This window comes from Sparus aurata, chromosome 23, assembly GCF_900880675.1.
Source record: "Sparus aurata chromosome 23, fSpaAur1.1, whole genome shotgun sequence".
In the NCBI taxonomy this organism is placed as follows: Eukaryota; Metazoa; Chordata; class Actinopteri; order Spariformes; family Sparidae; genus Sparus; species Sparus aurata.
In genome coordinates, this window is record NC_044209.1 from 11,817,339 (window position 1) to 11,830,047 (window position 12,709).

Consider the following 12,709-nt stretch of genomic DNA (forward strand, 5'->3'; position numbering starts at 1 on the left):
TTTTTACTGTCTATGCTCTACACTGAAAATGAAATTTCTCAATAACTTCACCCTGGCAGGAGTTATTCTAAGGCTCAGTTTTCACTGAAATGTAATTTACATACGGAAGGGCCATAGAAAAAGCTTTGTTTTAAGAAATATCTGTGTACATGTCTAAAGGCTGCAGACACCTACACAATGCATGTGTGTGTGGTTCGCTCCTTGTTCCCCACATCCTCTCCAGCAGCTGGTCCCTACAAAAAGGAAGCTTCTTGTGCTCTTAAGGTGTAATGGTAAGTAATGTTTTCAATGCAGGACTTGAGCGAGACGTGAACTGATTACGGCGTTTTGAATTTAAACCTGAGTCACATTCACAGTAGGCTGGAGTTGCTGCCCCCTTCTGGATCATTCACGTCATATGAGAAACATCAGTGAAACGTTTCTTAAAGTTTGCTGCTTATTTCTTGTTAAAGGTCATGCTCACAAACACTGTTTTTGTAATTGAAATAGTTCCGTATCTCAGATCATCAAGTCAAACACATAAAACTACAAATGTATTAGGATTCTGACGTAAGACAAGATAACCTTTGAACTCTTCCAAAAGTGCAAAGGTTATTTCTTTTTTTAGATAATGATGTCAGGGAGGAAAAGGTCAAGGCAGCTTGTGAGCTAATACGAGACTCGTGTTTTATTCACAAACAGTGATATCTCTGTCTCCTTCAGTCAGACGGGACGGCTGAGGTCTGCGGATCTCGTCTTTCACGCTCAACAGTAAACACGGTCATATGATCCATCATGAAATACCTGCTGCCAACAACAGGCTTTTCTTTACCTTCTGAAATCTGATACACATTATATTTATATAGTATTACTTGCTCTCATTTCCTTTTACTGTTTCTAGTTCAAAATTCAAGGATGTTGAATGATGTTTTTCTCTTGGTGCATTAAATAATTTGCCTGTTGGAGCCCTGCAGTGTGCGAGCTGTCTTTTTGTGTCATGTTTTGCTAATTTTCGACTCCGCACCTGCTCCTCTCTTGGCCTGGATGTGGGTGTACACTCCAGGTATTTCTCAGCAGATTTAATTTGGAACAGAGGAAGAATTCTTTGGAATTTTCCAAGAATTTTTCACACACCCACGCATGCCGGATGTGCTGTATAGCCGAGGGAATATGACAAATACCACAGTCAGACACGGTCGAGCTCACTGTAAGTGATGCTGAAGTTGTTTCTAACTACTGATATTTATGCCTTTTTTGTTAATATTCACAATGTGCCACTGTTACATAATTACAGTAGTCCATCAACAAAAACAATAAAATGTTTATTACAGTTGCTTTCATATGAGAAATAATGAGGAGTCACTCATCGTTCTTCAATAAATAAAACACATCACTATGAGCAGGACAAACGTTTGGCATGTGTGCACGAGGACAAACAAAACAGGTCGTGACAAGAAACTCTGTTGTTTTCATTTCACATTCGCCCGGCTTCGCTCTGAAGCCTTGTGGAGGACAGAACAACAGAGACCACATGTAGAAAAGGATCAAATGTTAGATACAAACGTGGGAAATCATAGAGTAAAGTTGTGATATTCTTTTCTTATTATAACTTTGTGGAAGGCACTCTCATTAGCACCTTTATAAATTCTCCCTCTCGCAGGCTGAACCACATGCTGGAGCAGTATGGCACAGATTTAGCAGTCTACAGGAACATCCTTGACAACATCAAACCTGTCTATGATAACCTTCCTAAGCAAACAGTGAGGCCTCCGGCTCAGGAGCAGCTTGATAAACACAGCGGAGACAAGTGTTGACATATAATATAATCACCAAAGTAAATAATGGATCTCTTCTTGGCATGATTTAGTCCTGTAGTCTTGAAGATGTACCAGCCACCTCAGAGAATGTTTATATCCAGTTAATTTCTTCTGAAATTCATCAGCACAGTCAGTGTTTTTATAACATTCACATCTGCAAAGCCAAAGGTTGTCTTTGGTTTGCTCCATTATCAGGCGTCTCTCAGCGTAAACTCAGTCTTGAGGTATTTGAATCAGCTCGTGTGAAGTATGAAGGATCCAGTCTTCGACGTTCATACTCCCCCCATCCGTATGAGGCTATCAAATGTTCCCTCTCATCTGGCAGCTGGATCACTTGATCAGAGTCACACAGGAAGAGCGGCGCTGTTGGTATCAGAGCTGGCGGGATGAGGTGTGTTGGCCACTGCTGTGTTCGTGTAGACGCTCTGAGGAGGAGGGGAGAAGTCCAGACTGGATGAGAGGATGGTGTAGGGCAGCTCCACAGACTGGCGGATACTCTCTTCATACGTTGGGGGAGGCTGAACGAGACAGATGTTTAGAACAAGTTGAAAAACACAACCCCGTGGCCACTTAGATTACTCAGACAAAGACAGAAGGAACATTTTCTCAACACATGAATACAACCAATTTTTACTTGGCTAAAAATAATCCAGTCTAATGTATACACATACTGGAAACAGCCTGTGAAATATACTTATTAATGCAGAAAGAAAACTCACACCTGGTCCCTAAAAACACCTAAATTCCCAGAAAGAATCACAGAGGACATGACCTCAGTGTCCTCAATGGTAGCTACAGCCATAGCATTCAGCAGGTACGGGTGATACAGGGCTATTGAGTTTGATATTGATTGATTTGATTGGATTAAAGGAGACTGTTGAGCCTTTGTGGAGGCATGAGCTCTACTGGGTGCCATTCAAGTTTCCTCAAGAGGTGGAGGAGACCAAAAACTCTAAAAAAGAGTGAATGTTTGACTTACAACACATTTTATTACTATACAGGATGCATAGCAATGAGGTTAAATGTATCCAGTAGTGGCTGTTATATGATAAGGGTGAAACAGAGTAAACCTTGCTCTAGTCCCATCCCACCGGACTACAGAGCAGCTTCTCTCTTCAGGCTGTGAGACTCCTCAATTGTTCCTCAGCACTCCAGAAAAAAATATATCAAAGTAAGAATCTGCACGCGGTGACAGGCATTAAGAATAACTGTAACGACTGGTCTCATTTTAATATGTCATACTGAGGCAGCAGTATTACACTGAGACTGTTTCATAATTAATCGAGAGGAATTTTCTTTTTTCTTTTAAGGAAAATGAAAAGCATCAGAACAGACGGCAGAAAGTTAATCTGGTAGGATGAGTGTTGTTTGAGAAGCGTCCTGCGGTCTGATATCTCTCCCTGAAAATAAGCGGAATATGTTTGTATTGACATGAACAATGAATTTGTCTCCACGGCAGATGCCCCGGAACATATTTTTCCCAATGCATTATCTCTCTGATCGCATTGGGCAGATTCACAGTGCCTGACTGAGTCTTCTTATCTTTTAATTGCTTGGGGACCCTCAGGCGACAAGAGCCACCCTAGAACTCTGCCCTCTGTCTGATCCACACACACGCTCACACCAGGCCGCAAAGTTTTACTACCATCCTGCCTCTGGACACGGGACAGACAGGGGTAAATTAAAGGGCCATCATTTGAACTCTGGCATGTCTAAAAGAGGGGGGAGGGCGACTTCTCAGTGACTAGTGATGGGTTGTCTGGAGAGTAACGTGTGTGAATGTGCTCTCTTTGTGTGTGTGTGTGTGTGTGTGTGTGTGTGTGTAAGAGATGGGCAGTCATGCTAGCGACTGTTTAATTAGGGTAAAAAATGGGAGGTCAGAGAAGAGAAAAAAACAGTAGAGGACAGGAGCACAAAGCTGCATTCCCGCGCACTGTTTGCACTCAGGATGCAGGCTTTAATTATGTTTGATGTGCCTTTTTCTCATTACCTTGTTTGCTCAAGCGTTGTGGGAGTCAAAAGCTCAGCAAAAGATCAACACGGTGAAACCTTGAAACGCGACTGCCAGCACAAATCAGCTGTGAGCGCCAGATGAGCCGATAGTGCATCCTGTTTACTTCAGTCTAATCGGTGAGCGAGCTCTTGTTACAATATTGCGTGACAGCTCGGTCATAATACTTGTTATCCTCTCTTTTCATTGTGAAACAACAGAGCATCCTTTGAAAACAGGAGTGAAATATCTTCACTATTGCCAGGCTTTACCACAGCACCTGAAACACTTCATTGTGAGAGCATTTGCGACTGTATCACAGTCCTAATCCCTATATTAACCTACCTCAGCCACAATGGGTCCATTGAGACCGAAGCGGTCTGCGATCATCATGTGGATCTGCCTCTGGCGGTCCTTCTTTCGGACGCTCTCGTAGGAGGGGAGCCTTGGCAGGGGGGCCTCCAGTGTGGGCAGGCTGTAGCTGGAGGGCAGGCCGATGTAGAACAGCTGACCCGCCTGCTGAGGACCGAACACAGAGTGACAGTCATGAGGGACAGGAAACAGAAGCTTTTATGTGCTAACAATTCATGGATAATGGTCCAAATATACCATGTCACTGAGACCCGCTTTGAACCCTGAGAGAGCCAGATCTACCCACTGATGTGTGTGATGTTAGGTTGTGTTGCAAGAGGGGACTGAGAGTGTCTTTCAGCGATGTTTGATGGTGCCGGCGCACCGATGGGCTCTCTTACCTGACTGTTGTTGTCATCCAGGATCTGAGTCTGCTCGAGACTCGAAGACCCCACCAGGGTCTGCCTGCTGCTGTAGTACTGAGGAGGAGCATCCTGTGAAACAAACAGTAACGCCTGTTACAAAGTGTGTCTCAGACCCTGTTTGCACGAACATCTCTGGGTACACTAACATAATGTTTTCTACACAAAGACAGAAATAACCTCATGTAGTACATTTGCAAAATTTCAAAGAATCAAGGAGTCTCAAATACTTTAAGAATTTGTCATAGACAAAGTTTGAAAGTTTTTTCTCACTCAGCACCTCCTACAGTTGTGCAATTTTTCAAGGGAGTCCAGGGACACACTGGTTACCTTTCACTGAATTTGCAAAGTTTGACATGTTCAGTTGAAATGGCGAAATCAGAAGAAACAGTATTAAAACAGTTGCTAAATGCCAGTACAGCGATGCTGCAACAAACGGACTCTTTTTACACGGAAAAAATGACTCAATGTGTTGCATCTAATACAGAATTTACAAGAGGGCACGAACGCTTAAGAATTTGCTGCAGCGGTTTTACAAAGTTTGCTACATTTGTCCTCACGCTACAACGCTTAAAATTGCACACTTTCTTTAAGGTAGACTAAGGGTATGATGTATGCTATGTTTATCCATGCTGCCTGTTGTTGGTGCTTCTTGTCGTTTTGTTGAGGACATCAGTTGAGTTTGGCGCCCTTCAGTGTGTTTAATCTTTAATTAAACTGTTTGTACTCGTCCGTTTATGTTTTAATTACATGTTCTACATGGTGGCTCCTTGTCGCTCCGTCTAATACAGCAATTAGTCAGAAATCCACTTGTTTCAGCCCAATTGACCAATTTTCATGCCTTGTTTAATCGCTGTAGACACTGGGTGGTTTAGCAATACCATAAATTATCCAATCAATAAGACGAACACCCTCTGATTTCCGTGCCTCCTCCCTGTCCCACCCCCTGTAAAACAAGACCTGTCAGACTCTCACTGTATGAGGTTCAGGAATCCTGGAAAAAAAGGGTCGCCAGGAAAGCTAGGTAATTGCCTCGGGTCCAAATGAGTCTCCTTTGTGTGGAGAACAATGTGATGTCCTACTGTGTCATCAGGGTCCCTAGGCAACAACCACACCGTGTGGCCTTTTCAGCGTCTCTCTATCCCCCTTGTAAGTGCAGCAGGTACCTCTTAACGAGCACACTCCAATACACATTAAGGCCTCGTATGTCATCCGGGAAGGTATTACGACAAAGTCAATTTGTTGCCTGACTGAGATTTAAATCCGGCAGGAGGATAAAAGATCTCCGGACCACATTTACTGAGGAGGTCTCCTCAGACTAAAAGGCGACAAAAGTCAGAGCTCACACTGAGACGTATTGAAATATCAGATTTATCATTTTCCCAGGCCGGTTAAACAATGACATCACTTACACTGAGAGTGACGCACTCTGGCGACCTTTGCCATAACCCTCACATCATTTCAGGGAGAGAGAGAGACGAGTCCAAAAAGGTGATGTCAAAGGTCACTTTCCCTCGCTGGTTTGTACTTTTAAGAGTCCCCCCCAAAAAAAAAACTCCTTAAGAAGAGAGGAAAAAAAGGAGACTTGTCCTTTTGTCTCCTGCCATTGATTCAGCCAGTGTGAAAAAGCACAACCGTGTAAAATCAGTGTTGAAGTCGGGGGAGGACCCCGGCGGCAGCGTGCCTTTTTCACCACAGCAAACCTAAAGGAGATCCATTGTCCCCCTTGTGTCCCCAACACCCACAGTGGGGTCGGCCCACTATTCATGGTGCAAACTGAAGCAGGGAAAGGTATGCGACTATGAAGTTGAAGACATGAAATGTTCCACAGGAGCACAATGAGAGAGTGTCTGTGTTGAATGACTTCACTTTCTGTCCCCTTATAATAAAAAGCCTTTTTCTTTTAATCATGTTGTATTTGAACATCTGAAAACGGTATTATATTTGTGAAGACTCTTGCGTTCTCACCACTCACAGCCGTTATCTTATCCGTCACACCGTGTACGGACACAGCTGTAACTCAAGGTCGGCTTGCACCAGCTTGTACCAGTGAAACGCTCTGTTAGTTCCTTAAATGGGACAGCGCAGAGCTTCTCCATTAAAACCACAGCTAAACAGAACTTCCTGTCTGTTGAGGCGGGGGGTCGGTATGAGTTGTGCCTCTGCAATCCGAAGATAACACTCAAACTTCACCCCGGGGACTCACGGAGGTGAGAAACAAGTCAGGAAGAGGAAGCAGAGGGAGAAGGGGCGAGCAGCGACCAGTCGCCACAGCAGCGGCATGTTTACATTTCCTTTTTTCCCCTCATCCTGCAGCGCAGTTATCTTTGGTAGATGGGGAGATACGCGTAATGATATAAAATGTCAAAAGATTAAGCTGTTGTCGTTAGAAACAGGATCTGATTTGTAATGATTTCGTTACACTGGTTGCTGAACCAGCATCATGTTGAGTGCTAATTTTGTCCATTTCCATTAGAGGGGCTGTGGCACTATCTCCGGAGGGCAGCTAATTTAACTGAGGCAAATCCATTCCCCCGACAATGATCATATCAAGTTTATTCTAGTTCTTTTCCCACAGCCATGCAAATTGAATCCGACACTTCTCTCCGTCTTAGCGTGATCTCAACAAGTTAACACACAGGTCACTTTTAAAAAAGGAAAACTCAGCACAAAAGCCACTTTCTCCCTTTTGTTTTCTTTCTCTCTCTCTCTCTCTCTACGGGCTTACCATATCTGCATGTGGCCCCTGATAGGAGCGCGGTTTGCAACACTGAGGATCCTTGCGGTAAATAATGGACAGCAGCACCAGGATAACCCCGAAGAACACCAGGGAAGAAACTGCAGGAGAGGGGAAGAAGAAGGAGGAACTGTTTGTTAATCACAGCCAAACAGACGCTGAGTCACAATCACGTAAAAAAAACCATCTCGGTCCGCTTGTGAAAGCACGGCATCTCAGAGCACTTTTAACCGCTCTGAATCACTGGATTCTTAAAGTTTAGTCGAGCGGATTCACTTTGAGGACTCTTGATTGACAGCCTGTCTGCTCAACTTTGAAGGTGTAATCTCTCTCTTTCACCTCGCCTGTCTATCAGAAACAATGACAGCCTGAAAATAATAGACCTGATAGACTTCTTCTGTCATCACTCTGATTGGAGCTCGTGACAATCAAATTAGCTGCTGCCTACATTCACCACATGTGGATCGTGAGGGGGGAAAAAACACAGAAAATGCTGCAATGTGGCTGGATTAAAGGAGCAGTGTGTAGTTTTGGGGAGGGCATTTTTAATCAGGCGAATGATGATGAAGGACAACACTGTTTTTTTTACTTTGTTTCTATGTGAACAGAACAGCTTGTTTATTCGGTTATAGGAAAAACGTGTATGAGTTTGTAATAATACTCATTCATATTTTAAATATATATATAATTTGAATTTCCTCTCTAAAACTACATCGTGCCCCTCTAAGTGCAAAATCCTTCTCAGCATGCAGACAAGTAAACATCTGTTGGACACATATGATTCAAATCACTTCAAATTTTAAAGGATGCCTGGGAAAAAGCTTCTTTTTCTGTAGTTGCAGGGTGTTTACTTACAGGACGCAGCGAGCACTGTGAGTTGGTCCGATGTCAGCAGCGAGGAGGGGATGGTCGGACTTGCAGCTGTGGACATTTCTCCCGTGTGAACCGTTAACGTTGCCCTCAGAAACGCTCCTGAACTCATCATCTTATATCTCACAGGGAAAGAAAAGCGGCTCTGTTGCCCTCCTCCCTCCTCATCCTCTCCTCTGGCTCCCGGGCAGGGCGACAGTCCACATGTAGATACGCGCTCCGTGAGTCGGACCAAACTCTGCTCCTGCTCTCAGTAAACAGAAAACCCTCAGTGTGTGTGTATGTGTGTGTGCGTGTGCGCGTGACGATGAGGAGCTGGTGAAGCTCGCGGACTGACGCCCCCTGCGCTCCTTCCGCGTGACGTCGCTCCGGCTCCCGCAGGGTTTTGGGGGGTTTATGGGCTGGCACACTGTTAGGAAGCAACCGAATCCAAGGAACGTATTACTCAGGCTAATTGACGTGGATTTAAATAAATAAATAAAAAGAATTTGAATGTCAGGAAAATGTTTCTTCTGACTTGTTAAAAAGAAAACGAAAAAAGCTTCCAAAATAACATTTTCAAACAGATTTCAACATATACCACACAGGCTCGCTCCTTATGACACTGAGATCACACGCCGATCATAAAGTAGATCTCCTAACTGCTGCTTCCTCCTCCTCCGCCGGCTATAATTAATCCAGCCAGACTAGTTAAACACACTGGATGCCTGAGAGGGACTCCCGTTACCCTGGAGACCGCGGGGGTCCCGTCCACAGATGATTTCAATGCAAAGAGCCTAAATGAAGCATTAGTATTCATGGATGGGAACTATAGAACATTTGCATTCTTATTCAGCGGAAGATGCCTTTAAATCACAGCATTTTTGGCATTTTTTAAAATCTTAATCATTTGGACATCTGTCCTAGAATTACAGGACAAGCTGTAGAATGAGAAATTTCTCTGTTTTGTTTTGTTTCAGTTGGATCAGTGGTGGACATGACCTTGATCTTCCACATAGCGCTGCTAAACTTGTATCAACTATTGAGGAGTTAGTAGAGAACCTGGAAGATTCATATGAGGAAGAGGCCTTACAGTCCTCGATCATGAAATAGACACACTAGGGTCCAAAAGTCTGAGACCACACAATCAAAGTCTCTTTTTACCAACTGATTCAGTTCATTTCCAGCAGAAATCAGCTTAAAATGTTGCCCGATTCTTTGAATCCATGAATATCTCAGTATTTGGTATGTCCCCCTTTTGCTTTAAGGCAGCGTGCACTTGAGCCGGCACAGACTCCACAAGTTTTTTGTAATGCCTGATCACACAGTGTTCTCCCACCATGCTTTGAAAGTGTCTTCAAGCTTTCTAGTGACGTCCCAGTGCTCAAATTTGTCACTTTATAACGCCTTCGGTTAGAGAGTTCCTCTTTACTTCGAATTTGACTTCTTACATGTTCATTAACCCTCAGAAACCTACATTGTTTTCTGATTATAACTACGTTTACGAGACACTTAAATGTTGTATCGGACTTTTGGACCCCACAGTTATAAAGAATGCAGATGATTTTTGGCAAGACTGACAGTGAAACTGTCTGCCAGAGTAAATGTAGGGGACTCCTGTTATGATAAAACTGTAAGAAAAGTCCTGCTGCATCAAATATATGGGCTAAATTAATTTGGTTCTCATCGATGAATGAATTAGTTAGGGGACATTACATCAGAGCTAGTTTGATATATATGTAAAAACAACTTCAAAAAAATGTCTATCATCAACATGATTTATTTATGAATCTACGAAATCTATATCTAAATCTAAAAGGAAACATTAAAGTCAGTCTCCATGGTCTCAAAATGATGAAAACTAGGTTAGCAGGATTACATTTGGCTGCATTATGTGTATGATGAAACATAGTTTTAATTACAGCTCAGTTCACTTTATGAACAATAATGTAATACAGAGTGTAGATATATAAAATCAGACACCATGATAAGCGGCCTGACGCCTACAGAGTGAGTCTGGAGGGAGTCTTTATGTGTGATGTTTGGAAGGAAACAATGTCAATTGTTGATTAATACTGTTATTTACCTGTATTTTCTTTTAGGACTGGCTAAATCAGCAGATTTGATTGTGACTGCTTAGAATCATGTGAGGCTTTAGTGTGGAACCCTGCAAATTGATTCACTGAAAGTCGTTTTTGAGGCCTGTAGAGGTGAAAGCATCCAGTTTTTTCCACAAGAAAAAAGCAAATTCATATAAATACGTATGAATTCGTATAACAAAGTATCAGTTGATCTCTTCCAGGGTCCTGACTTCCGGACTCTGCAGTCCGGCTCTTTTATTTAATCTCTCTCTTTTCTCTCTGGGGAACTGTCTGTACTTGTGTTACGATCATTATAACTCTCTGACACAATGGAACATGATGGTGGTTATATTAACAAGTATGCAAAAACTTGTGATGCATTTATGACAGTTCCAAACTCTGCTTAGAATTGTTTTATTGTGTGGCTTGGATTTAAAACATAACCACCACACCTCTGCAATAAAACCACACTGAAAACTATTAAGAATTTAACCAATCAGAGGCACACAGAGGCCGACTAATTTTCTAGCACGTATGCTTAGATGGTACTCCATCATGATTTCTCCACCAGAGGGACGCCCCCCGAGGGCTCTTTATCATATTTTGTTGCACATTGAGCCATCATATAGGGCACTTTATCATATTTTATCGACTTTACAGGCATCCGAGAGGCACTTATGCAATGTTATTTTCAAACATAGGGGTACAATGCATTTCATATTTGCACTCACACTCTCAGGATGTGAATAAAGAAACATTAAGTGCTCATTTATCTTCTTCAGATAATTCAAGTGTTCAATTTACATGTAGGCCTTAGAACAAGTTTTTTTTTTTTCATTTGCATCATCTATTTGTGAATCCATAACACATGCTACATCTGATATATAACAGATTAAAGCAACATTATGTCACTGTTTTTAAAAAATCAGCTTCAAAATGATTGACGGTACAATGTGTTGTAACAGGGTGAATGATGTCTCTGTCTCAGCCACTCCACACCTCATCACTTGTTTCTCCATGCAACTTCAGTGAGAGGGTGGGATCACAGCGTTATTTATATGTCTACATCAGGATAAAACCTTTGAACACATAACGTTGATAGAACATAATTAATTTTGTTTGTAGTCATCCCTTACATTACATCTTGCAAATTGTTACAAACCGTGAATTCGTATTTACGCCAGCACTGTTGCACTCAGAAACTGTAGGTGGAGTCAAATTGCAGAAAATGCCAACATTTCTACATAATGTGGCTTTTACATGTTAATGTTTCTTTTAAAAAGAGAAGAAAAGGGTTGAAATTTAGTTTTATGTTTAGCTACAGGTGTTTACGTTTAGCATTTGTAGTGACATGCTGTATGTTTTGCCACACTGGCAACAATTGTTGCTGAATTGTATCACTGTCATTTGCTACTCACAATAAAAAATCTCAAAGGTACTTATGCAACTTTTTCCACTTATATGCTAGTAGACAACTTAGACAAAAGTTTTGATTTATAAAAAATAGTTTCCAAGTGCTTCCTATCACATGACATCATCTGCTTCCTGCTACTTCTGGCTGAAGACATGGTTGATGCAAATCCTCCTGGAAAGAAGCAATTTTCATACATTTCTTATGATTTTCCCCCCAAACATATTATGATTATTTAATCATTCAAGTCTCTAGAGTAACCCTCCCCCAAAAAATTGTACCTGGGATGAATATTTTTTGGGGCTTATTTCTGTGAGTGGCAACAAAAGTTGCCAATGGGCACATAGCTTGTCGCTAACTAAATGAAAACACTGTCTGCAGGATTGCTCATAATTAACTTATTTCAAATTGTAGAATGATGTACAACGGCTCATTTTAGTCCTCTTAGAATACTCTTCCTAGCTAAATAAATTCACAGGTATTCAAGGCCTGTGTCTATAGGATTTTTAGGCGGTCGCCACCCCCTCGTGGTCCAATTGTTGAATAACGCATGCTAAAGTGCCCTTTTGGGAGCCAAAACACGTGCTAAAGTGCCCTCTTGGGAGCCAAAACGAGCACTAAAGTGACCTCTTGAGAGCCAAAACGTGTGCTAAAGTTCCCTCTTGCTTGGCAAAACACACTAAACTGCCCCCTTGGCTGGTTAAAACATGATAAACGGCCCTCTTGGGTGGCAAAAATGTGCGCTAAAGTGCCCTCTAGGGAGCCAAAATGCACGCTAAAGTGTCCTCTAGGGAGCCAAAATGCACGCTAAAGTGCCCTCTTCAGTGGCGAGAGCACGCTGTATTTTCGGACCCTGCCCTTCAAAAAGTCAGTGTATGCCACTGCTGAGATGTATATCTGATACAAAGATTTTTTATGAATAAAGAAACCAGTTCAAATTGTTTGTTGTTTTGAATTTTATACAGGGGGAACCAAGGTTTGAACCATGATTATTAGCTACCTTCCTGGGATGATAACATCCATTGGTATCATGTACAGTTTTACATTTTTTTTTGGTTTTACACCCCCCCTC

General features: G+C 42.3%; 1 protein-coding gene across 2 annotated transcripts; it reads right to left on the reverse strand.

Annotated features, from left to right (window-relative positions):
- Window positions 1-1,282: 1,282 nt before the first annotated feature.
- On the reverse strand, window positions 1,283-8,502 carry LOC115575041 (uncharacterized). 2 transcript variants are annotated; one of them, XM_030406812.1, is made up of 5 exons: window positions 8,152-8,502; window positions 7,288-7,397; window positions 4,539-4,631; window positions 4,132-4,302; window positions 1,283-2,314 (listed from the first exon to the last, which is right to left on the reverse strand). In XM_030406812.1, the coding sequence occupies exons 1-5, from the start codon at window positions 8,279-8,281 to the stop codon at window positions 2,141-2,143; spliced, it is 678 nt and encodes a 225-aa protein (XP_030262672.1). In that variant the 5' UTR covers window positions 8,282-8,502; the 3' UTR covers window positions 1,283-2,140. The 2 variants fall into 2 exon arrangements, with proteins under 2 accessions (XP_030262672.1, XP_030262671.1); XM_030406811.1 differs by having other exon boundaries at window positions 4,132-4,305.
- Between the last annotated feature and the right edge of the window lie 4,207 nt (window positions 8,503-12,709).